Source organism: Pituophis catenifer, unplaced genomic scaffold (genome assembly GCF_029215685.1).
Source record: "Pituophis catenifer annectens isolate HBS135680 unplaced genomic scaffold, rPitCat1.0.hap2 SCAF_7, whole genome shotgun sequence".
Classification (NCBI taxonomy): Eukaryota; Metazoa; Chordata; class Lepidosauria; order Squamata; family Colubridae; genus Pituophis; species Pituophis catenifer.
The window spans coordinates 19961252-19987478 of NW_027256887.1; the positions used below are offsets into that span (position 1 = coordinate 19961252).

Here is a 26227-nt window from a genome sequence, read left to right on the forward strand (position 1 = left end):
CCTGAAGAAGTTAAATTCATGTTCAACCTATTTTGATAAAATTCTTCCGCTCTTTCAATAGTATCTAACTGATATCTTTCTCCTTGATGTCTCAGTATAATACCAACTGGGGCATTCCACCTATATGATATATTTCTCTTTTTTAACTCAGACACCAGAAAACCAAATTTCTTCCTTTCTGCTAATATCTTAGGTGGGAGTTCCTTGTAAATCCATATCTTTCGTCCATACAATTGCAAATTAGAATTAAAAGAATTTTGCACAATATTATTCCTAATTTCCTTGTCCGTAAAATAAATCACCACATCTCTAGGCAGTTGCCTTTGCTTAGCAATCCAGGAATTTATTCTGAGAACTCTGTCAATCCTACAAGACACTTCCTCAGGTTGAACCTTTAAAATCCCAGCTAGAATTTCAGAAGATATTTTCCTTAAATCATCTCTATTATTTTCCTGCAAACCTCTCAGTCTTATCGCATATTCTGTAAAATTATATTGGACCATGAGAACCTCTTTTTCAATCCTCTGTTGCAGATTTTCTACATTACCAGACATTTGGTCAGCATCCATTTTAGGTTTTTCTTCTGAGCTATTATCCTGAGTGTTTATCAAATCATTTTCAATTTTTTGAATTCTATTGTCCAATTTATCTTGAATTTCATCCATTTTAGACTCTAGTAAATTAGTATTTGTATCCAACTGTATCATAAATTTTGAAAAACCATTAACCACTTTTAAAATTTTTTGCTCCAAAAAATCAAACTTAGATTTTACCAGTTCTTTAATTTCCTGCTTAAATTCTTCAAGATGCTGATTCACAATCTCATCCCTTCTTTCAATCTCCTCTAAGAGAAATTCTATTATATCAAAATCAGGTTTCTGAGACTGAAGAGTTAAAACTTGTTCCTTTAAATTGTGGGTGAGGGAATCCCCCCCCCTTCTTGTTTATCTGACTTTGTAAGTCTCGGCGCCATGTTTCCGCCCAGGCAGGCTTTGTTAAAAAGAAAAAAAAAGAAAAAGAAAAAAAAAACAAGAAAAAAGACTTCTTTCCAGTCAACAGCAATATCAAGTCTCCAGGAAGAAAAAAAGAAAGAAAAACACAGGAGCGAGGTTTTGTCTACAAATGTAGCCAGTGGTATTTATTCCGCTACATTGTAATAATAGAAAACAGAAAGACTTTTCCTTTCTGCCTCTTCTCCAGCTGCTGCAAACGCCATTTTAAAAAACTTTTTTCCCCTCCTTTCCTTTCCTCTTCTCTCTTAAGTTATTTTTTATTTTTAAAAGATAAGTAGAATACTTGCGGTTCAGTATTACAGATCCAGCTCACATTTTCTTTAAGTAATCTGTTAAATTCACAGGCTTGCTCTTGACGCCTGGCTCTGCATTCGCAGAGGTCTCCCAAAGCCCGGAGCGACGGCTGGGGATATGGGGCATCTCATCCGCTCCGTCCCAAAAGAAAAAGAAAAACTTTTGGGACTCTGCAGAGAGTTCTACCCACCCCTGCCGGCTCTATCTCCGTTTCCTCATGGAAACGGAGTTTTTTCGAGCCGCCGTTCCGTTGTGAAGGCGGCTCTGACAGGCAGTGGAAGCTGACGATCCCAAAGGAACGTCTGGCGGCGGCCAGCAGCAAACAGGAAGTCCGTATTTCTATTCTATTCTATTCTATTCTATTCTATTCTATTCTATTCTATTCTATTCTATTCTATTCTATTCTGTTCTGTTCTGTTCTGTTCTGTTCTGTTCTGTTCTGTTCTGTTCTATTCTATTCTATTCTATTCTATTCTATTGAAATTAAATGAATATTCCCACAGAATGAATGGAATATTGAACAAAATATTGAATGTAGGGAGCCTTCAATTTACGACCAGAATTGGGATCAGAATTAATGTTGCTAAGCCAGGTGGTTGTTAAGTGACTTGTTTCCAATTTTATGATCTTTTAAGTAAATTGCTACAGTTGTAAAGTGAATTGCATGGTCATAAGCAAATCTGGCTTTACTCATTGACTTTGCATGTCAGACGTTAGCTGAGAAAGTCACAAATGGTGACCACATGAGCCTAGCATGCTGCAACCATTGTAAATATGTGCCAGTTGCCAAGTGCCAGAATTTTGACCACATGACTATGAGGATGCTACAATGGTCATAATATTTTATTTATTTATTTATTTGTTCGAATTTCTATACCGCCCTTCTCCTTTCGGACTCAGGGCGGTGAACAGCCAAAAATAAAAGCATTTATATACAAAAGTTAAAATAAGTTTAAAATAATTAAATAAGATTTGGCCCATAATTTAAAACATTTCCAATTTAAAATTCATATCAAAATTTTAAAAACCAGCCCTAAAATCAGGACAGCCCGGCTAACTGAAAGAAATAAGTTTTAAGGGCCCGACGAAACATGAAAATCGGTTGTAAGTCACTTTTTTCAGTGCTATTGTAACCTTGACTGGTCACTAAATGAATGTTATTAGTTGAGGAGTACCTGCATAAGAAAAGAGCTGTTTGAAACAGAATGAAGAGATATGTGTTACGGACTATCACAATTATGTTTATATGTGTAATTTGGAGTCAGTTTGTTGCAGTGGTTAAGACATCAGGCTAGAAACTAGGAGACCATGAGTTCTAGTGCTTCCTTAAGCACCAAGCCAGCTAGATCAGAGGTGTCAATCTGGATCAGCATTGTAGTTCTCCATGGGCCAGCAGGAGGGCGGGGAGTGGGAGATGGGATGGATACCTCCTGCAGCACTTAACCGGCCAAAACGGAGTGGGGGGGCGCATGCGCCCTTTCTGCTCATCGTTTTTGGCCTCCCTGGCCTCTAGCAGCACCCTGCTAGCCAAAAATGAGGCCTCCGCATGGCCTGTTTTTGGCCGGCAGAGGCTGGTCCTTTAATATTTCCGGCCTGGCCCCCTGGGCTGGATTTAAGCACCCCGCGGGCCGGATTTGGCCCGCGGGCCTTGAGTTTGACACCCCTGAGCTAGATGATCTTGGGCCAGTTATTCTCAGCCCTAGGAAGGAGGAAATGGCAAACCACTTCTGAAAAAATCTTGTCAAGAAAACTGCACAATCACACACCATTGAACCGAAGATGAAATGTGTAATTTAAAGTGAAGTGCAGAAAAAATACTTGATTAAATGATAGCACAGTACTGTGGATGAAGACAAAAAATATGTAAGAGAATGATCATTGCAAAAAATGAGAAAGAGGGAAAGATTCATGTATATGGATCAAAAGATAAGATTCAAAAAAATGCAGTCAACTGCAAAGAACAGCTAAGACTAAAAAGTCAGAGAAAATTCAAAGTGACTTTGTTGGAAATAATAAATTTCGGCAGGGGTAAAAAGGGCTAATGACTGGAATGAAAAATAAAGTGATGAAATTACTTGAGAAGAAATTGGAGTGCTGGAAAATTGTTTGGGAATGATAGTGATGTGTTAGATTAACACTGAAACGGATGCTTTCAATACTAATGCCTAATGCTACAAGAATGTTGAAAAGTATTAATACTGGAGATATTGATGACTTAACTGGAGAAATATGAAAATATGGCTGTAGTTGATTTATGGAGTGGCCTTGTCATGGTTCATGTCTGTATGAAGACCTCATCTGTGCCTGACAATAGGAAGAATGCCCTTATCCTTCTCTTATATAAAAAGAAAGGCAGCCATGATGGTGACTCTGGGCCACACTGATCGAGGGTGCCACCTCCTGCTAATGCAAATATTTCTTAAAGCTGGGCCTGGATAGCAAGAGTGAATATGCAGCTTTATGGCAGGAGGGAGTTTGGAGGCAGATATTGTTAATGCTTAGCAGGCTGCAGAAAAATCATGGCAAGTTTGTAGATTTAGAGAAAGCACAAGATAAAGATATGAGTTGCGGAATATTTCATATGAAGATAGACTTGAGGTTTGGTTATTAAATGTGATATGAGGGAAATAAATCATGCCCGAGAATGGAATGTTTAAAGATCAGCAGTGAGCAATGAAGAAGGAGTTGTTGGATGTCTCTTCCATTTTTAATGTATTTAGGTGTAAGCAGGGCCGGATTTTTCTATAGGCTAACTAGGCTTCAGCCTAGGGCCTCAAGATCAAGAGGGGCCTACATTCAAATTGTTAGCAAAATTAAAATTACACTTTCACTATAGGTAAAAGAGCCTCATAAGTGGAATAGCCTAGGGCCTCTTTTCATCTAAATCCGGCCCTGGGTGTAAGAGAGGCTTATGATGATATTAGAGATGTGTTGGTTGGGAACATAAATGTACATGTACTATTGTATGCAAACAATATGTTTAAGAATGATTTGCAGATCTCTATCTGTCTGTCTATCTTCCTGCCTGCCTACTGTGTTTCCCCAAAAACAAGGCTCTGTTTTATATTTTTTTGAACCCCGAAATAAGTGCTTGGCCTTATTTTCGGGGATGTCTTATTACTTTGGGGTGTGTGGAGCAAGATGGGGCTTCTCTTGCCATCTTGCCTGATTTCCAGCTCTGTCTCCCTGACTGTTGTGACCCCGACTCCCGAGCCTGTCCTAACAGAGGAAGAGGACTCAGAAGGTGATGGGGAGGAACTGACAAGGCCTCCCTCTCCAGGACCCTCCTTTCTGGCAATGCCTCAGGTTCCATCCGAAGGCCAGGAGGAACAGCCTGGGATGTGCCAGGAGGAAGGCATATCAGAGCACCTATTGATAGGGAGTGAGGATGATGAATCCTGGCTTGATCCCAGGCAGCGTCGGAGGGAGAAGCGTGCGCAGCAATGGAAGAGGCGTGGGAGGATCAGAGATTGAGCTGACTCACAGAGCCACGTCCCACCAGGAATAAAAGTGGGTGGGATTGCTCCTCAGGCTTTGTGATGGACAAAGTTAAACCCTGAAAGTCACATCATGATCTCTGAAATTCGGCTTGGATATATTTTGGACTGAACATTGACTAAACTCTTGTCTCGTGGGTAATTTTTTGCTCCTGGAACTGACTGAAGATAAGTACTCTTCTGCTTTATGGGAGTGAAAACGGTCTTGACAGGCATTCGGCAGTTTGCTGCCAAAACCTTGGTCTGCCAAGAATTCTAATCTGTTTACCTAATAAAATATTGGCAGGCGTGCTTGGTATTACGTTTGCCTGTGTGAGCAAGGGGGACAGAACACTGACCCTAACCAGTGGAAATGGCGGGGACTGGCTGCTCATGTAGTTAAATATTTTCAGGGAGGGTTTATTGGGGGGGGGGCATTTTAGCGCATGCGCTCATAAGCCCGATCGGGCTTATTATCAGGGGATGTCCTATTTTAGGGGAAACAGGGTACCTATATCTCAGCATGAATCTACTGGAGACTAAAGTGCTTGTATTAACAGGAAAAATGGAAAGCAAGTTATCCATACGTAAAAAAAAACAACAAAGCACATATATGAGAATATATCTTAAAATGCTTCTTGTCCAGGAGAATAAAGTTATAGCAGTTTATCAAACTGCAGAATGATGCCAGTAGCATAGCCAATAGTTTCTTCCAACCTTTTGGAATGTTTTTTTTTTTTTTAAGGTGGAAGCTTTCCTCATCTAGCCTTTCTACTTCTGTGAATTGAGAGGGTGGCAATCACTTAACCTCCAAGAAGTCCAGTAGAATGGGAATGAAGGAGATTGCCCAACCTTTTACATGCCTAGAGTAGCGTTTCTCAACCTCAGAAACTTTTAAGGTATGTGGACTTCAACTCCCAGCCACAATTGAAGGCCAAACATTTTGAAGTTGCTGTGGTTGAGACATACTAGCCTACTTTTAATTGTGCTTTGTTTCTTTCCCATTCAAAATAGAATCTAGAAACAGAAAAGACATTTGATTTTATAAGTTATGATCTATTGCTTCTAATTTTCCTCACTGTGAGATATGTGTATGATATTTATGTATATATTCATTTATGTGTAATATAAATAAATAATCTTTATATAATTTGTAGTGCTCATAAAACCTGTTAATCTTTCAAAGAAAACTCTTGTTTCATTGCTTTTTATGATCTGAAACAAGTGACATCAAAGCAAAATGAAAAAGGCACATAAAATGTTTGAAAGCTGATTTAATAAAAAGTTTGTTTTCGTAAAGAGCTTGAAATGGATGTTAAGACTAATTACTGAAGTGCGTGCCCCTGATGTGGCCTAGACACACATCAAAAGAGTCACTGAGCTCAGTTTAACTTCTCCTTCAGTTTGGAAATATTGGCAATACTACATCAGGGGTGTCAAACTCTCATCATCACGGTGGCGTCACGTGATGGTATCGTGACTTTTTTCCCCTTCGTCAAACTAGGCGTGGGCGTGGCCAGCGCATGATGCATCCGGCCCGCCGGCCGCGGGTTTGACAGCCCTGTACTACATTTACCACACATAGAATTGCTATTCCTTCCCCCCACCCCTCAGTTTATCACATGCCTAAACAGCTTCAACTCATCCTCAGCTTTGTCTTCCGGCATGGCCATAGCTTGCATTCTATAGCTTCAGCCCAGATTTTATTTCCAAAAATATTTTAAAGGCAATAAACCTTTACTGCGTGTCACCTTGAATATGGCAGGGAGGGAGGTGGTAGCTAGGGAAGCCATTATAAATCATCCTAGCCTTTTCATTGCTGCAACAATACCATTTCCTCATCCTCCTAATTGAAAGGTGCCTCACAGATGCTTCGCATAATTGTCCTCCTTGCCTGGGTTGCAGTAGAAAATAAACCCATGTTTAGTTGCTTGGTGATTTATTTTTGTATAGCAAAAAGCAGCAGCATTCACCGCCTTTTTCTTCTTCCAAGTGATTAGAGGATAAAGTCACAAGGTTACAAGGATCTAATAACAGAAAATGTCCAGGTCAACAAGGGTGGCAGCTAGATAGGTGCTTGAACAAAGAATGTACTGTTTGCGAATCCACCCAGGAAGAAGTCTGAGAATACTAATAATTCTCAGTGGACAAAACGCCAAACTGTATGTGTGATGCACAGACCTAATTACATACTGGGTAAAGGGTTTTACTCACCTTCCTGGCAATTTTAATCTCAGAAGAATTCTTTTAAAACATCTGTTCTTTCAGTCACTCCCTATGCAAAATGTTATATAGGCAAATCTTATGTATTTATTATCATAGCCTTTGTTTTCCTCCTTTTATACAGACTCTCAGTCATTTTTAAATTGAAACCTATCCTTTCCCGTTTATCTGATAACAACTAGAATTCCTTTTGGATTTTCTTTTTGTTTTTCTAAGATAATGGATCTTGCGGATGACTGTTTGACTTTCCTCATCCGGATGAAGCACAGTTTTGACAAATGTACTTCTACAACTGACAAAAATATTCTTGCTGTTCAGTAACTTCATGATCGGTGCAACAGAGGGAGCAGAGTATTTGTCAATGACATATTTTGAGTTTTCAAGTAACAGCAACTCTTGATGTAGAGCAAAGGAAGGAAACAATCAGAAAGAAATTGTGTGAGTTACTAACTATGATGACTATCCGATCACCCAATCTGTGGATAGGGTTTTTTGTTTTTTTTAACAAATCCACAATTACACTTGGATTCAGACCTCAGGGGCATAGAAAACTACCTTATGCTGAACTAGAGATCATTGGTCCATTGACTCAAAAAAATGTCTGCACAACGTTTGGTGCAGCCCCAGAATCCTTTTGAGTGGTGTTGATTAAAGAAATTTCCAATTAACTGAAGTTTTTATTTTATTACTTAATCAAATGTATAAAGGAAGGGAAGTATTTTTTCGTTTTTTAATCCTGTATTTTGAAATGTTCTTTTTGCTTGGTCATCCATACTTAGTTTGGATTATGATTCCGCCATAGTAATCCTTAATCAGAGAACCAAAACCAAACAACAAATACAGTTTTGGCTTATGACAAATTGCCCATCTCTAGTGTAGACTTAGCTCAGTGGCTAAGACACCGAGTTTGTCGATCGAAAGGTCGGCAGTTCAGCGGTTTGAATCCCTAGAGCTGCGTAACAGGATGAGCTCCCATTACTTGTCCCAGCTTCTGCCAACCTAGCAGTTCGAAAGCAAGTAGAAAAATAGTGGTCACCTTTGGTGGGAAGAGCCTTGGTAGTACAGTGGTCTAAGGCACCCTGTTATTAAGCTGGTTATTAAGACCAGCTGCCTGCAATTACTGCAGGTTCGAATCTCGCCAACGCTCAAGGTTGACTCAGCCTTCCATCCTTTCTAAGGTAGGTAAATTGAGGACCCAGTTGTGGGGGCAATAAGCTGACTTTGTATAAATATACAAAAAGGATGAAGGCTATTGCTGAGCACATTGTAAGCCGCCCTGAGTCTCCGGAGAAGGGCGGCATATAAATCAAATAAAAAAAAAAAAAAGGTAACAGTGTTCCGTGTGCCTTTGGCATTTAGTCATGCTGGCCACATGACCATAGAGATGTCTTCGGACAGTGCTGGCTCTTCGGGTTTGAAACAGAGATGAGCACCACCTTCTAGAGTCGTGAACGACTAGCACACATGTGCGAGGGGAACCTTTACCTTTTTAGTGTAGATAAGTGATGCCGATGCTCCACCTCCATGCTTTCAGGTAGCTCTTTTTCCGTGCATTAGCTGGAGAAGCCAAGGTTATAACTGGAAGCTTTTGTATACAAAATATTGCGGTATTTCTGTCACTGGGCTGGGGCATTTCTTGAAACCCAACATTTAAACCCAATTATATAAATCAGGTATGATATAAGATTTTCCTGCTATATTATTTGTTGTCTGCAAAATAGAAACAGAGCTAAATGCTGAAGATCCTGATGTGCTTTGTTTTTAGATAAAAACGCACACAAATAAACAAAAACATCAACGGACGCCTGCTTGCCTATCTCAGCTATCAGGCTTACGTCTCTTTTTATTAACACTTCTGAAATACAGTGAAATATTCCACATACAAGCAACAAATCCTGTGAACCCATCTCCCAAAAGCCAATATCCACCCATTTCCATTAATTTAAGTGAGTCTCACAAAGGTGAAGTGCTCATAATGTTTCATTCATAGCTTTGCAAGGCTATTATTCTTGTGTATACATAAAGCTACAACCTTGGTAGAAGGCTGTAATAGTACTTACATAATGATTGGACACTGCTACAGCTAATCTACTCAGTAGAACAAAGCATGGAACTCACCGAATAGGGAGAAAAATCACAGGCTAATGCACTTCTCTGTTAAATGCAGAGAAGAGGGTAAGTACACAGTTGCTTGTCACTATTAAGCAGTCATTCCTGTAACACCGAGATAAAAGCTTTAGAGGGAAAGGAGGATTCAACCATAGCCCTTGACTTGCCAAATATTACAAAGCAGGATTACTGACCTTTGGAAATGCAAGCCAAATAGTCAGCAGAGAGGGAAAAAATATAGAAGCAAAATAAAACAGTTATTTTTATCATCTAAAACAAATTTCTAAGAAGCAGCATATTTTATGGTGGACATGCAGAATGCCCATAAAGCTTATACCCTGACCACGGCACAGAGGTTAGAATGCTATATTGCAGGCTAATTCTGCCAACTGTCAGCAGTTCGATCCTGACCTGCTCAAGGTTGACTCAGCCTTCTATCCTTCCGATGTCAGTAAAATGAGGACCCAGATTCTTGGGGACAATATGTTGACTCTATAAGCTGCTTAGATAGGGCTGTAGAGCACTATGAAGCAGTATATAAGTCTAAGTGTGATTGCAATTGCTATTAGGAATACTTATAAAATAGTGTTTGAAAGAGTATCTGAATAACCAGAACAAGTTTGAAATATCTTTGTTACAACTACTTGTAACTACATTTTGATCCTCCAACCTGGGCCATTCTGGCCTGAATGTTGTCATTGGTTTTAGTGTCTTTCAATGGAAAAGCATGCGGCACCTATCCTTTCTGTGTAACTTCATATCACTGACTGAATGAGGACCTGAAATGGTTAATTGCACATAAAGGCTTAGTGCACTGCAGCTTTCAGCTAATTGAGTCATAGCTTTCCATGTTTATATTCCTTAAAGATAACCAGGGACCCCAACAGCTCCCTTTTTAATCCCCTACAGCAGTTTACATCAGAACCCGCAATTTGTGTTCATCTAATTCTGTTTTGATGGATCTTAAATTCCTTTTGCTGACAGAGCTAAACTCATAAAATCATTTCCTACCATTGAGAAACTGGTGAGGATTGTACACAATATCCTAAAATATATGTATATGTTTTAAAAGATCCACCAACATTGTCCCCTCCCTCAAACATCCAAAGTGTGATATTAGATTTTTTTTTAAATGTCCCTGATACCAATCAAATTGTCCCCCCATATTCTCAATAGTAAGACATTGGTTGAAGGCAGTGGTGAAATTCAATTTTTTTTTTACTACCGGTTCTGTGGGCATGGCTTGGTGGGCATGGTGTGGCTTGGTGAGCATGGCAGGGGAAGGATGATGCAAAATCTCCATTCCGTGGAGAAGATGTGGACAGGATTCTGGGCAAGCTTAACGCTGCCACATGTTTATTGGACCCGTGTCCCTCCTGGTTGGTACTGGCCTCCTGGGAGGTTACACAAGGCTGGCTCCACGGGATTATAAATGCTTCTCTGAGTGAGGGTGTCTTTCCCACCGCCTTGAAAGAGGCGGTTGTGAAGCCCCTCCTCAAGAAGCCTTCCCTGGACCTGGCTATATTATCAAATTATTGTCCAGTCTCCAATCTTCGCTTTGTTGCAAAGGTTGTTGAGAGTGTGGTGGCGCGACAACTACCTCGATACCTGGATGAAGTTTTCTATCTGGATCCGTTCCAGTCGGGCTTCAGGTCACGATACAGCACGGAAACGGCATTGGTCGCGTTGGTTGATGATCTCTGGAGGGCTCGGGACAGAGGTTGCTCCTCTATCCTGGTCCTATTAGATCTCTGACCATTCGCAGTTTGTGTTGGCAGGGGGGCAGAGTTCGACCTCGAGGCACCTTATTTGCGGGGTGCTGCAAGGGTCAGTCCTCTCACCCCTTCTGTTCAACATTTATGTAAAACCGCTAGGCGAGATCATCCGTGGTTTCGGGGTGAGTGTTCATCAGTATGCTGATGACACACAGCTATAATCTCCACCCCAGACCACCCCAACGATGCCCTTACTGTGATGTCCCGTTGCCTGGAGGCCGTGCGGATCTGGATGGGAGAAACAAGTTCAGACTCAACCCCTCCAAGACCGAGTGACTGTGGCTTCCAGCGTCCCGGTATAGTCAGCTGGTACCATCACTGACAATTGGGGATGAGACCTTGTTCCCCACAGAGAGGGCCCGCAACTTGGTTGTCCTCCTGGATTCACGGTTATATTTAGAAGATCATTTGATGGCCGTGGCCAGGGGTGCCTTTTATCAGGTTCACCTGATCCGCCAGTTGCGTCCCTTTCTGGATCAGGATGCCTTGCGCACGGTCACTCATGCCCTAGTCACCTCCCGTATGGACTACTGTAATGCTCTCTACATGGGGCTCCCCTTGAAAAGCACCCAGAGGCTCCAACTGGTCCAGAATGTAGCCGCACGGGTGATTATGGGCGCAGCTCGTTGCGCCCATGTAACACCTCTCCTACGCAAGCTACACTGGCTCCTGGTGGTCTTCCGGGTGCGATTCCAGGTGTTAGTCATCACCTTTAAAGCGCTCCATGGCTTAGGACCTGGGTACCTATGAGACCGTCTTTTGCCACCAATAGCCTCCCACCGACCAGTTCGTTCTCACAGGGAGGGACTACTCAGGGTACCGTCGGTCAAATTATGCTGACTGGTGACTCCCAGGGGAAGGGCCTTCTCTGTGAGGGCTCCAACCCTTTGGAATGAACTGTCCCGAGATACGAAATATCCCTGATCTCCGTGCTTTCCGCCGTGCCCTCAAGACCCTGATGTTCCAACAGGCGGGGCTAAACATATGAACATGTGAATGATTTTAAAATGTTATCTAATTTTAGGTTCTATTTAATTGGGCCAAACTATGTTATAATAATAATTTTAATTAGCAATTTTATGATATTTGTGTATCTATATTTTTTCTTGACTGTACACCGCCTTGAGTCCTACGGGAGAAAGGCGGTATAGAAATATAATAAATAAATAAACAAATAAATTCCCACCCCACTCCAAGGGAAAGATACTGCAAAATCCCCATTCCTTCCCCATTCCTGGATATTGCAAAGTCTCCATTCCCAACCCACTCTGGGATAAGCCAGAGGTGGTATTTGCTGGTTCTTTTTCTGCTACCGGTTCTCCAGAACCTGTCAGAACCTGCTGGATTTCACCACTGGTTGGAAGGGAGGGAAAGACATCCTTAACTCTTGGCAATTGCATGGGTACTTTCAAGTATAGAAATAATGGCCATTGCCTTCTATTATTTTGCTTTTTAAATTATCTGATAACCTCTAATCCAAGTAATATGACTGATTAGCTCACTGTGATCAGCAAGATTGGCCACATGCAGTGAGGGAGGTTACCAAACTGGAACAAGATTAATTTAATCAACCCAAAAGAAATTCTAAGCTATGTTCTCTTGCTCCATATTGATCTGGATGCTCATTTCTGTCAATAACCTCCTTCTCCTGGGTTATTTTATTTTTTCAAGACCAGGAAAACACTTCAGATAATGGATTGTCATCCAAGTGTGTTAAGGAAGCCCACTTGAAGGAATTTCTCATTGACATTTTAAATCTATTTGCCTTGAAAGAAAAGGTGGTTGGGATAGGAATACTGTACAATTCCATGTACATTTTTTTTAATAATAATAAAAATAATAATCTACCTGGTCTTTTTTTCCCTCCTGCAGCAAACATTGGCCCACCAGTGATGGAAGTTCTAATGCATTTGATTTGCTTGAAAAAGAGAATGCAGTTTTAAGCAGGCTTTAACAGAATCATAAAGGTGCAAAGCAGAACAGAATAGAACAGCAGGGGGGGAAGCAATGAAACTGATCAAGACCCATTAGAGAGTAAGGTTCCTAGAAAACTCTTGCGGCAACTTTACAATTGACAGGACCATCACAAACCTACCTATGCTCAGCTGCAGCAAACACATATTTTTTTAATATCTCAGGGACTGGCACTCAGGCCATGGAACCAGCAAGTGTGATCTTGTACTGAATAGGTCCAAGCTACAGGAGAGAAAAGATTAAGGGTATCAAAGGGATACTTTCCCGCTTTCATTTCTTTCTTGCTACATGGAGGATTAAAAGGGGAGGGGGGAGTAACCATTTCACTCAACGTTCCATTTTGAAGAGAATTAAATTAGCCCCAAACATTGTTCAGAATTAGAAGAGCGAAAAGGCGATTTTAGAAACACAGCATGTGACTTGGTAGTATTTTTCCTCTTCAAAACCAGGCTATAGAAAACTTGAAAAAGGAGCTATTATTGTGCTCTACCCAAGCAATGAATCATTTTTTCTCTGTCTTCTGATAAATACTTTTAAGTCTTTAAAAAAAAAAAAGACATTTTTCTGATTCAAAAAGCAATTCATCCCACAGATTATATAGAATGTTGGTTGAATCATTTAATTCTGTTAAGCTCTCTTGGGTCTTTTCGTTTAAGGTTATCCTTAAGTCTTATTTTATTTTAAATCTTTAATCACTATATATTTTAATAGGGTGGAATGATAAGAATGAATGAAAAACAAGGAAAAGTTATTTATTTCTGTTTGTTCATTCTACTGGTTCACTTTATAATTTTAAGCATCATTTTTAAAACAGCATTTTAAAACAAGCAATAATAAACTCCTGTTTCAGGCTATCAACATTTTGATGCAAAATAATGTTGCTAACCCTAAAACTGAAGCTTATTATTGAAAATTCTTTGCATCTCTTTTTCCTTACTCTTTGAATTCCGTTTCCTCTCAAATTCCCCAATCTGGATCAGCTGAATTTCATAATCTAATATATAAATATTGGACTACTGGACCTAGCAGTTAAGATGCTTTCTCAAATGTCTGAAAGATTTGTCCCTTATGTTTCTGTTTTTGTTTTCTCCCGATCGCTATTAAAAAACAGATAAATACTAAGATGGACATAGTATTATATATTCCTCTTATAAAAATTTTGAAGGCAAATTGTCTTTGTTTCAAGAGTCCTGCCTTCCTTGTTTCATCAAATCAACTATATTGCTTCATCATAATGCAGTCTTATGATCTACAACAAACTCAAAACAGGATTGATGGAAAAAAAGAGATCTTTTTCAGATGAAAATGAAAGATCATTTCTCTTTCAACCTTCCCTCCCTGTCTATTTTTATTTTAGAAAAGGATTGCTTTCTACTGTAATACTCAGAAACTTTATACCAATTTGTGGGCTGCTGCTGCTTTGAATTGTGATTTTCAATTCTTCAAAGATGTGAAATACATTCTTTTAATAAGAGTACTCAGTTTCAGCACCAACTTCCTGTGAGATTTTCCTTGCATAAATTACAGTTGCCTGATGAGAAAGATAGATTTAGCTTTCAAAATGTTCATTGGGCATGTAACCTCCTTTCAGTCACTCACTGGAATATTGGATTTCAGAATTAGCTCTTCTTTGAGCCAAACGTAAAGAGTTATTATCTGATCCCATTGAAATCCTTGGAAATTTATGGGATTGTACAGTTTGTGCAGTATTTTGCTTTAGTAACAGCATTAAATGTTGTAAGACATAAGCAGAAAATATTGAGTCAAAATCTAACACACATCTTTATCTGGAATTTATCTAAAAAAGCCTTTGCTGATTTAGAGAGAATACACATTAAATGAGTCAGCATATTGAATATCACTGTTATCACCAACATATTGAAAAGTAGTTTGAGAAGCAGCTCAGTTTCTGCTTAAACCAAATATTCAAGGATCTGAGGACCATGTCTTTTTAAAGACTCTTGCTGCTACTATAGCTCTTTCACAACTTAATAACTAGAGGTATTTTTTTCCTGAGGCATTAACTTGTGACCTAATACACAATCACAGTTACAGAGGAATCTTAATGAAAAGCCAACTCAAAGATCTATTTTTAAAAAAGAATTAAAAAGAAACTTTAAAAATTCAAGGAAAATGCTTTGTGGAAAACAAAAACCCCTTGTATTTGATTTACAATTAACAGGATTTACAAACAATGACAAAAACAAAGCAGGTAAGCATGTTTGTTGATCAGTCAGAAGGCGAGTAAAAGAAGCTTAGTTTGACCCAGAATTCGTAGGTAAACTCATCCAAACAATTCATAGTTCCATATACTAAGGTGTGCATACAATGTATGAAAACAAAAGGAAAACAAGAAAAGCAATATGCTGTTTCCCTCTTTTGCTTCTGCAATTCCCCTACAGTAGGCAATGAACATTGTCACCAGCCAATACAGTCTGTAATTCACTCTACAGAAATCAAAAGATTAATAAAATACATTTTAAAACCGACATCAGGACAAAAGCTGAGATCAACTTCAATACAGATAGAGGTAGCAAATAAAATTGTTATCATGTTAAGAGCAAAGCAAGTTTAAGGTACCAAAGAACAGAGCTATCTGGAAAATGCTATTGAATTGACCAAAATAATCCACCTTATTGTAAAAAATAAATGTAACCAAGATTGCTTATGTGTGTATACATGTGTGACACAACATTTTAAGATTACATATCAAATTTTATAAACTTGCCTATAAGCTAATACTGTCCACACACATTACATACTCAATAAGGTACTTTAATTTCAACTGCAAAGGTAATAATTCTATTGACTGCAGTTTTCCAAGGCTCAGTGTTTATCCTTGACAAGGCATGGAATTTCTTTACAATTAGTATTTCAGACACAGGGTATTCTTTGTTTCTACTTGTGTTTTAAAACAATCTAATAGCAATCTTCCCAGGATAATGTGAAAATTCATTTTAAAAATCCTATGAACCATTTCAACAAAGATACACATATTTGAATCAGGTCAAACTGCACATTATTGGCAAAAAGCTAATTACAGGCATTCTGCTGGTCAAATTTTCTCACAAAAGTCATCAAACCACACATAAATATTTTTGATATGATTCTCTTTACAAAACCATTCAGATCCACATAATTAGTACAAGTAAGGCACATTAGCATATATAATAATTAACAATTAAAAAAGAACAAAAGGAAAAGCCAGTTTGATTTGACAATCTTTTGAACAAATAGAATTTGTTTTTTCATCAGAGATTTTAAGAAATGGTCTGCAAATAAGAAGAGCCTAATCCAGATCCAGAACCAGGTATTTCTGAATCTTGGATACTTGCTAACTCAGAAAAGCAGCCTTGAACGTTGCATTATCCTTGATACAGCTAAAACTATGCCTCAAGGGTAACTGTCCATGGTGGGTATTGCAGATTCCAAATGTAACAGTAGGTTGAGATGCGTAACAATCACTTTACTCAAAGTCAGAGAAAAGGGTTTTCTATCTTTCTGGTTCCCTTTGTGCCAATGGTACACTGGATCAACTTTGGCTCTTTAGAAGTACCTTGGGACTTCATCCCATTTCCTACTGAGGAATATAAACACCATCCAAAATTTGAGTATTTGTGTTGTATGCTAAAGTTGGCACACAAGATTGAAAGTTATGTTCTTAGAGACTTGCAGAACCTTCCAAGATTAAAAAAACCCCAAACCATCACAACAGACCTACAGCATCATCTCCTTAGACTGTGAAAAAGTGGGTCTGGGGGCAGTAGTTACAACCACGTGTTTTAGCATTTAACATTCACATGAATGTAAAAAAAATATGGTACCCCAATCCACTGCAATCTCCTAAAAGGAAAGTCATTGCAAATAATTGTTTATATCCTCCTCAAAAGCAGAAGATTGATGACTGGTTTTTCAAAAAAAGAGGGGAAAAAAAGCTATTTCCAGTTATTGAAATTAAAAGGGGATATTGCATTTATCTTTCCAATATGCTATTGTTTTTTCTAGTACAAATATTGCTTAAAATATAAAGAAATTATAGGTAGTGATTTTACTAGCATAATGACTTCTAAAAAACGCTGATGTTTCAAAAATTGTATTATTTGATTAAATGAGTATAACTGCCCCCCACCCTCCCTTCCCCCTATGGACCTCCCACACGTCCCTCTGGAAATTCATTTATACACCACACAAGATTTTAATTAGAAGCATAATTTACAGTAAAAACTCTTTACATTACAGTGGTTCTATATAAAAAAGGAGCCTTTTGTTTTTTCATTTAAAATTGTAATTACACATTAAAAAATAGAACACTATTTTCTTATTAGGGAGAATGAATTTACACATCTTCAGATCAGACTTTTTTATTGCAGCTTTCAAATCAAAGGTCAGTCACTTTATGCTCTAAAGCAGCTGCTATTTGTTGTAATCGAATAGCAAGCTGCATTTTTTGTGCAGCTGGGTCTTCTTCTAGTGCATTTATAATCTAAAAGAAAATAAAGAGGAGAACATTCAAGTCAAGATATTACAATATGATCCTATAAGTATTTCTTGAGAAATATACTCCAGGGGTTTTAAAGGGTGCTATCTATTAATCAGAAAGAACCTTTCCTGCTAAAATGAATCTGTAGAGCTATTTTCCTCATTGTAAGCAGTGGGATTTTCAAAATGTAAGAGAAGAAACTACTATCAAATGGATGGCAAAATGTATTCTCTATCTACTTCAAGGGCGGTAAGCCAGGTTTGTTACATTTGAGGCCTCCTGGACATTTTGTTAATAAGCAACTCTTCACTGTTCTTGTTTAATGTAATCAAGAAATCTGTTATATTTGGATATAAAATACCATATGAAACACACCTATATTTAGAGATGGGATTCTTCTGAACATGCTTTAAAGGTGTATATTTCTCCTCATATGTGAATTACAGTCTCTTGGTCAAAGCCAAGCATCCGGTAAACCAGGAAATTATCATCCTGGAGGCAACTCAGCTTGTTAGATCTTACCCATCTCATGACTTTCTACAGAATAATAATAAAACAAACTCAGTGGTGGAAGCTTACCTCATCATAGTACTTGTTAGTATATTGGTAGAGCTGGTGTAAAGCCACAAGGGTGTTTAATGAGTCTGTGTGGGCCTATTAAATTAAACAAGAAAAACACGGTGTCAAACATAGAGCTGGCTGCACAAGAACTTTAATGAAACCTATATAGATGCACCAGATGTAATATTGTTCTTCTTCCTAGCCACAATTTTAATAGCTGTCCAGGTTGATAAGGAAGTAAAGATTCATTTTTTTGTCAGAAATATCACACCAAGCTTGTTTGCTGATTTGTTACAGCCACTACACTGTTGTCCCAATCTTAGGAATTACTGTAGAATAAATAATACCTCAAGCAGAAACCAACACTGCAGATGTATTTGCCAGCTGCTTCAATTAGTCTTCTAACACCAATCTCCTCATTTTAAGGAAGATTGTGGAGAAGATAGTAGGTCTATAACTACTGTAGGAGGAAATGTATTGTTTGGATCCCTTACAGCAGGTTTCAAGTTTGCGGCTGGTATTAACATTACATTGATTGCTCTTAGATAGATAGATATAGACAGATAAACAGATGCAGCTCCCCTGGTCTTGCTAGACCTTTTAGGGGCTTTTGATAGCATCTTTACTTTACTTTACTTTTTACTTTACTTTTATTTGATTTATATACTGCCCTACTCCCGAAGGACTCAGGGCGGTGAACAGCCAACAATAAAATACATACATACAAAATTTAAAAAGCATAAATAAAATCGAATTAAATAGTTTGGTCCAGACAGATTAAAAAACCCCAATCAATTTAAAACAAATTAAACTTTGAATATTAAAAATATTAAAAAATAATAAAAATTATTTAAAAAGAGGGAGAAAGTTAGGCCAGGCTCGCCTGGTGAAATAAAAAGGTCTTAAGATCGTGGCAGAAGGTGCGCAGATCCGGGATCCTCCGTATCTCCAGGGGAGCTCGTTCCAGATAGTAGGTGCCCCCACAGAGAAGGCTCTCCCCCTGGGGGCCGCCAGTCGACATTGTTTGGCCGACGGCACCCAGAGGAGCCCCTGTCTATGAGAGCATACCGGCTGGTGGGAGGAGCTTTAAAGGTGGTGACCAAAACCTTGAAGCGCACCCAGAAGACCCCCGGGAGCCAGTGCAGCTTGCGTTGGAGGGGTGTCACATGGGAACGCCATGTCGCTCCCATTACCACCCGCGTGGCCGCACTCTGCGCCAGTTGGAACCTCCGGGTGCTCCTCAAGGGAGCCCCATGTAGAGAGTGTTACAATAGACCAGGCGGGAGGTGACGAGGGCATGAGTGACCGTGCGTAAGGAGTCCCGATCCAGAAAGGGACGCAACTGGCGGATCAGGCAAACCTGATGAAAAATTCTCCTGGTCACGACCATCAAGTGCTCTTCTAAAGACAGCTGTGAATCCAGGAGGACGCCCAAGTTGCGTACCCTCTCCGTGGGGGCCAGTGATTCGCCCCCAATAGTCAGTGATGGTGCCAACTGACTATATCAGGACGTCAGAAACCATAGCCACTCGGTCTTGAATGGGTTGAGCCTGAGCCTATTCCTCCCCATCCAGATCCGCACGGCCTCCAGGCACCGGGACATCACTTCAAGGGCATCGTTGGGGTGGTCTGGGGTGGAGATGTACAGCATCAGGCAAGGTATGTTACTGGAGTGCCTTTGAGGTACTATTTCCTGTGAGAAGGGAGCCAATACTCTTGTACTTAACATCCATATGAAGCTATTGGGTAAGATAGGGTAAGGATGAATAGATTCGGGCTTAATCTTAGCACAACAGACTAGTTATGAATTCAGAAGCCTTCTGGTACCAGAGATAATCCAATTTTGGACTCTCTGGTTCTGTCCTGTAACTTAGGGGTCATTTTAGATGCAAAGCTGCTACTTGAAGAAAAGTTAGCTAGGAAAAGCATTGGTCAATTTCATCTGGTCAAACCAGTTACAGCCTTTTTTTAGGATGCCCTACTCCACAGTGATGCATGCTGACTAATTTTATGCACTCTACATGGGCTACCCTTGAAGACCACTCAGAGGTTTCATCTGGTTTGGAATGCAATGGCTTACCTAATGATGGAAACTGATAGATTTTCCTAGATACCATCTTATCAGAAAGAGATTTCTAGTTACAAGTTTGATTCTGGGGGCAATTTAAGATGCTTTGGGGTAGACCAGATATAACAAAAGATGCTGCAAGAAAGTTTTGGTTGGGTCCTTTCCTGAGAGCCCTGAGAATACACTGTTGATAAAATAGTTGTTATGGATTGGATGTTGTGGTTGTTGGTCAGAATAATGCTGATTCCCACCCAACCCCACATTGTTTATGTCTTATTTAAAGCTACTTTGAGCTCGTTGGCTTGAATGGCATATAAAATAGAGATGGATCAATCAATCAATCAATCAATCAGTCAGTCAGTCAGTCAGTTCGATCTGGTTAACTTGACTCAGGGAACTATGAAAATAAAACTGGTTTGAAACCACTAAAGATTCCCCCCCCCATTGACCTCAAGTGTGGTCAACCACTGAACTAAACTATTAGGAATGCCAAAACCTTGGGGAGGGGGGGAAAGTGGGAAAAACTCCAGAAAGTGGGGAAAACTCCATATCTTCTATTTTATGAAATAAAATAGAAGATATGGTACAAATAATTCAAGATAAAACAAATAACCCAGCAGTTCTATTTTTATCAGGTACATTTAAAAAGGGTTGTTTCCAATTTTGTACTTACTCGAGAAATCTCTGCTAAATGTGTATTCATATCTTGATCACTCACTTGTACCATCTGGCGAATACCTCTATAATAACTAGAAAAAAATGTTTTCGTTGAAATAACAACCTTTAAAAATACTTCAACACTTTGTACTGAATTTATGACATATTCTTAATAGACATTACTATATTGAACTAGAATTTTTAAAGGATGGTTGCTGATTTTTATCTTGGATGCATTTCAGTGGTGGGTTGCTCCCGGTTCACAACGGTTCGCAAGAACTGGTAGTAAAAATTTGTAGTAGTTCAGAGAACCAGTAATAACATTGGCTGGCCATGTCCCCGAACCGGTCCCCGGCCCGGTCGCCGCTCACTTACCCCGCCCACCTCATCAGAGGCTTTTTTTTTTTTTTTACTTTTAAAAGCATTTTTTCTACAACCTCTTTGGCCGAAAAAATGCTTTTAAAAGTAAAAAAAAAAGCCTCTGATGATCGCACGGCTCAGCTGGGATCGTCAGAGGCTTCTGAAAGCATTTTTTCTGCAACCTCTGCGGCGAAGAGGTTGTAGAAAAAAAATGCCTTTAAAAGCCTCTGGCGATCCCAGCTGAGTTGCCTGATTGTCAGAGGCTCCTGAAAGCATTTTTTTCTGCAACCTCTTACGGTTGTAGAAAAAATGCTTTTAAAAGTAAAAAAAAAAAAAAGTTGGCCACTCCCACCCAGTCACATTACCCCACCACCAAGCCACGCCCACAAAAGAAGCCACGCCCACAGAACCAGTAGTAAAAATTTTTAGAACCCATTCCTGGTGCATTTGTTTAAAAAGATCTGATATCCTCCTTATAGATTAATGTCAGGACCTGAGGTTTTCTCCATGCTGGATTTTGCAGGTTTTTTAGAGCAATTATTGACAGCTAAAATGAATCAGAATAGCAATAGTTTCTTATGATGCAGAATAAAAACATTACTGTAGGCCAGAGATTAGCAATATTATAGGGGTAGTCTACAAGAAACTATCTGCTATTGTCATGAGAAGAGAGAACCAACTTTTGGTCTATTTTAGGGGAATAATTTATTTATTTATTAGTCCAATTTATATGCTGCCCTTCTCCGTAGACTCAGGGCGGCTTACAATGCATTATAGCAATAGCCTGCATACTTTTTTGTATATACCTGCTTATTAGGGCTTTCGGCCCCTCTAAGTGGTGTTGTTCTATACAAAATTGGCTTAATGCCCCCACAGTCCGGGTCCTCAATTTACCTACCTTGAAAGGATGGAGGGCTGAGTCAACCTTGAGCCTGGTTAGATTCAAACTTGCACTAATTGCAGGCAGCTGGCAGCTAAGTGCTAGCATTTAACAGCACTTTAGTCTGCTGAACCATCGAGACTCTATACTTATTGTCTCTATACTTATTCTTAACTGTCTAAGCCCTCTCTGTGGGCATGTGCACCATCGCCAGCTGTTCTTCTGGTTCCTAGTGCACGCATGCATGCCGGCCAGTTGGTCTTTGTGCGTGCCAGAGCGCCAGAAACCCAAAGACCAGCTGGCTGGTGCATATGTGCGCGCCAACCAACCCGTCTTCGGGTTTCCGGTGCTCCGGCGTGCACACACACACGCATGCACACACATGTTCCAGTTTGGGCACTCGGTGCCGAAAAGATTCGCCATCACTGGTCTAAACTCTAGAAAAATCACATTTGGGATATTTTTGGTTGGAAATGTAAGTATGATGGGAGACATCCATTTTTATCATCATTTTCAACTTTAGAAAAAATTCATGAATAAATAGACTGTCAAAACTGTTCCCTTTTTGCTGTTGAATTCTGGCAGAGAAACCTTAGGATGCCTATGGGTTGGTTAAGGGTCTGCTTATGGCTAATAAGCTATCTATCTGGTGGTATTACAGCCAAATTCCATGCCAGCCTTTCTCCCATTCTAACCATTGGAGGAGAACACTTGAGATTTATAAGCTAACCAGGACTAGCCCAATAGGATGCTTGATAAGACATAGAGGTAAGTGACTTTCTGTAGAGCTTTCAAGTCATTAGAGCTTCTAATGCATCCATTTCTCCTTGCCCCTTGGTTTGAACATAAGCATTTCAGTGGATGGCTGCTCTTAAACCCACTAAAGGCTTATAGGCTTGACTTGTACCACAATTTGGATCAGAATTTCCATCACTCAGTTATGTGGTTATAAAGCGAGATGTCACATGACCATATTACTTAAGAAACCACAACCCTGGCTGCTATCATTAATCTAAAATCACAGATTAAACAGACTGAGTCTCAGGGAAATAGTGTGAGGTGTGCCATGGGGGGGATGAGGGAAAGCCCTGGGAAGTCTAACGCAGGATATGATCATATAAGCCCCAGCTGCCCATCACCCTATATTTCACAGGCTCTACTCTGCCCAGCTGACCTTCACTTTTTCCTACTGCTGCTAAGATGCAATCAGCCTGACCCTACTGTATCCAAGGCAGCTTCTGGTCCTGCCAAATCTTCTTCCTGAAGCTTTTATGGCATTCTCCAAATCTCTTGTGCCATTCCTCCAAATTGCATGTCCCATTCTAGTGATCCATTAGAAACCTTATGGTCTTCCCCAGGTCTCACAAGAACAGATGTGCTGTTTGAAGAATGGTAGGAGTCCTGTTCTCACAGTGCTTTGGAAGTCCTCATTCTTCAAATTGAACCCCTGCCCTTCTGAGAATTGGGGAAAACCAGAAGGTTTTTGAAGAACCACGAGAACAAGATGCATAATTTGAGAAGGACTGGTACATGCAATTTGGAGAATGAAGTCTTGCAGAGCACCATGACAACAGGGTTCCTGATAATTTCCAAATATTGTTCTTATTCTTGTGAGTCCTGGAGAAGAGCAGAACGTTTCTAGAGCATAAAAATGAGGCACTTGATTTGGGGAAGGAATGGAGCACATGATTTGGAGAACAGTGTATGTGGCCTCAGGAAGAAGGCCTGGTGCAGCCAACATATGCCGCCTTGCATATGTTAACTTTGGGCATGAGCGCTGTCATTAACTGTGAATTGTCACTGGACAAATGGTCATAAATTGAAGAATACCAGTATGATCCAGCATGACTTTCCTAATCAGCTGTTTAGCAGGATGCTTCATTGCAGTTCCCAAATGGATTCATTAGTGGAGATACTGTAATAAGGATGTGGCTCATTAGAGTATCTGCTATACTCATAGCACATTTCGAGAGGCAAGAAACCAAAAGATACAGTAGAACAATCTGTGCAGCCATCTAAAGCACCCACAAGCCCAAATTTCTCGTTTTGATTCAGCCCCAAATGTTCTCTGTTGCTTTTATTGATCTCCCACTCAGTGACTTCTTTAGAGTAAAGAAAAACTGTCTTTTCTAACCTACCCAGAAAAACTTTATCTCAGAGTAGATGATACCTTATAAAAATTCATGCCACAGGAAGTTTTGCTTCCTGACAGATATGCTGTCATACTTTTTCACTTTTGAAAGTATTTCTTGGATGGGGAATTAAAGTAAGTATCTTATTTCCTAAATCCATACTACACACAAACAAACATGCCTGAATCAAAAAGTAGAAGCTATCACAGTGAAATACTGGAATAAAATACAAAAGGCAAAAATCATGATGTTTTTAAAAGCCATGAATATATTCAAATGTTGAAAAATCATTCTACACATTAATTCAGTTTCATTTGGCATTGCTAAATTGCTATCTATTTTGAAAATGAATATATTACTGCTATACTATTTGAGTTTATTTGCCTAATTTCCAGGTCACTTTTATTATGATAAATATTCTAGTAAAATTATTTTTATCTTGATAATTTTTATTCAGGACATACTTAAGACCCAACTTGCCCCTAAGCAGAGATATGATGCGAGAAACAAACATTTTGTCCTTGAGAATATAAAATAATAATTTGTAGTTCTCTCTACTTACTCCTCCACCATTTTCTTATATGTAGAGATCTCTTTTGCATAGAGTAACTTGTTACTTGGAGAATCCTGTAAAACAGAAAGCAATAAAATCTGATTTTTTGGAATTCATATATTTGTTTTTTCCTAGCATTGAAGAAATTTGAGGTAGAAAATCCATTGCCTTCAATAAGGTGTATGTCACAGCATCATGGGTAACAAGATATATGTATGTCAACATCTACTCGATGACTGAAGTTCTACCCATCTTGTTGACTATGATGCTGAGGCAGTGGTGAAATCCTCCGCCAGTCGCCACCACTTCGATGCCCGTGTAACCACGGTACATGCCAGATGAACGCTGTGCACGCATGCACAGTGTGCACCAAACACATGCTACACATGCATGCGCACTGTGCACCAAATGCATGCTGCATGCGCGTGCATGCGCACTGTGCACCAAATGCGTACTTCGTGTGGAAAAAGAAGCCTTTTGAAGGTAAGTAGAACAGCAAAGGGGGGGGAACAGCTGTATCGCACGATTTAGATTCACTAGAAAGCAGGATTTCCTGCTTTCTAGCGAATGTAAATCATGCGGCACAGCTGATTGTCGGAAATACCGGTCCGGACCAACCGATAGCTTTTTTTACTACTGGTTCCCCGAACCGGTAGATTTTATTACTACCGGTTCACCCGAACCGGTGCGAACCGGGTAGGATTTCACCACTGTACTGAGGCCATCATATTGTACTTTCTCCTTCCTTTATGGATGCAGCCGCACACCATTTGGAAAGCAGAATATTGATATGGTCTATCAACAGCAAGAAGAAAAGTCATGGTGTTTAAAAGTTATTTATCTTTCAAAACAAGCATGAAAGAGATAGACTACCCCCCCTCCCCCAAATCCGTTGCTGCTGTTGGGAAAGCAATTCTTCTTCAGTAGGTGAAGTTAGCAGCCCATGAAAACATCTATAGAGAATCCAATTTCTGAAGAGCAGATTAACACTCCTTGAGCATCAGTATTCTGAAGCGTCAGAATACATTTTCTTTATTGCTACCTCCTGCTCATGTGTTTATTCAAATGTAACAGCAACTTGTGGTTCTTTCTCTGTCCTCTACCTTTTCCACTACCACCTCTCTTTCTAGGTACCCTCTCTTACAACATCTACTAGACTTCTTCAACCCTGGGTACAAGAAGGTTTGACTGGACTCAGCATATTTTTTTCACGATATCAGGAATACCAGAAAGAAACCAAGTAGAGAAAAATTTAGTAACGCCACCCATTTTGGGAGGATTTACTAAAAGCCCAGATGCCAGAGAAACAGGTAGAGAGAAACCTCTGACAGCTTTTGTGACAGAAGGGACAAGTAGCTGTTAGTCAGTAATGGTGACATCATTATTTTTAAGTAACTAAAAATATTCTATTATTAGATGCATTATAGAAACTGCAGGAAATAAATATCCCTGATTCTGTGAAGCAGCATAAATATCCCTTACAGGTGATGGAAAAATGAATTAATGCCTTTAATAAATTAAAGACTTAGTCTTCCCAACCTGGTGTCTTCGAGATGTATTCAGTTTTAACTCCTTTCAAGTTACTCCTTTATAGTTGGATTTTAGTGCAATAGGATTGAGGGAAGTGGTTGCAGATTCCTGTGTGTATCAGAGACATAGAACTGAAGATAAA

General features: G+C 39.6%; 1 protein-coding gene across 1 annotated transcript in view; it reads right to left on the minus strand.

The window, feature by feature from the left end:
• Positions 1 to 17242: 17242 nt before the first annotated feature.
• Positions 17243 to 26227, minus strand: part of PLXNB2 (plexin B2) — a 110028-nt gene continuing 101043 nt past the window's right edge. The window contains exons 32-35 of the mRNA XM_070947750.1: positions 24565 to 24629; positions 20647 to 20722; positions 17924 to 17998; positions 17243 to 17347 (exon numbers count right to left, since the gene is read on the minus strand). Of these exons, the coding sequence (XP_070803851.1) occupies positions 17243 to 17347; positions 17924 to 17998; positions 20647 to 20722; positions 24565 to 24629 (321 nt within the window). The remainder of the gene's footprint in view (positions 17348 to 17923; positions 17999 to 20646; positions 20723 to 24564; positions 24630 to 26227) is intronic.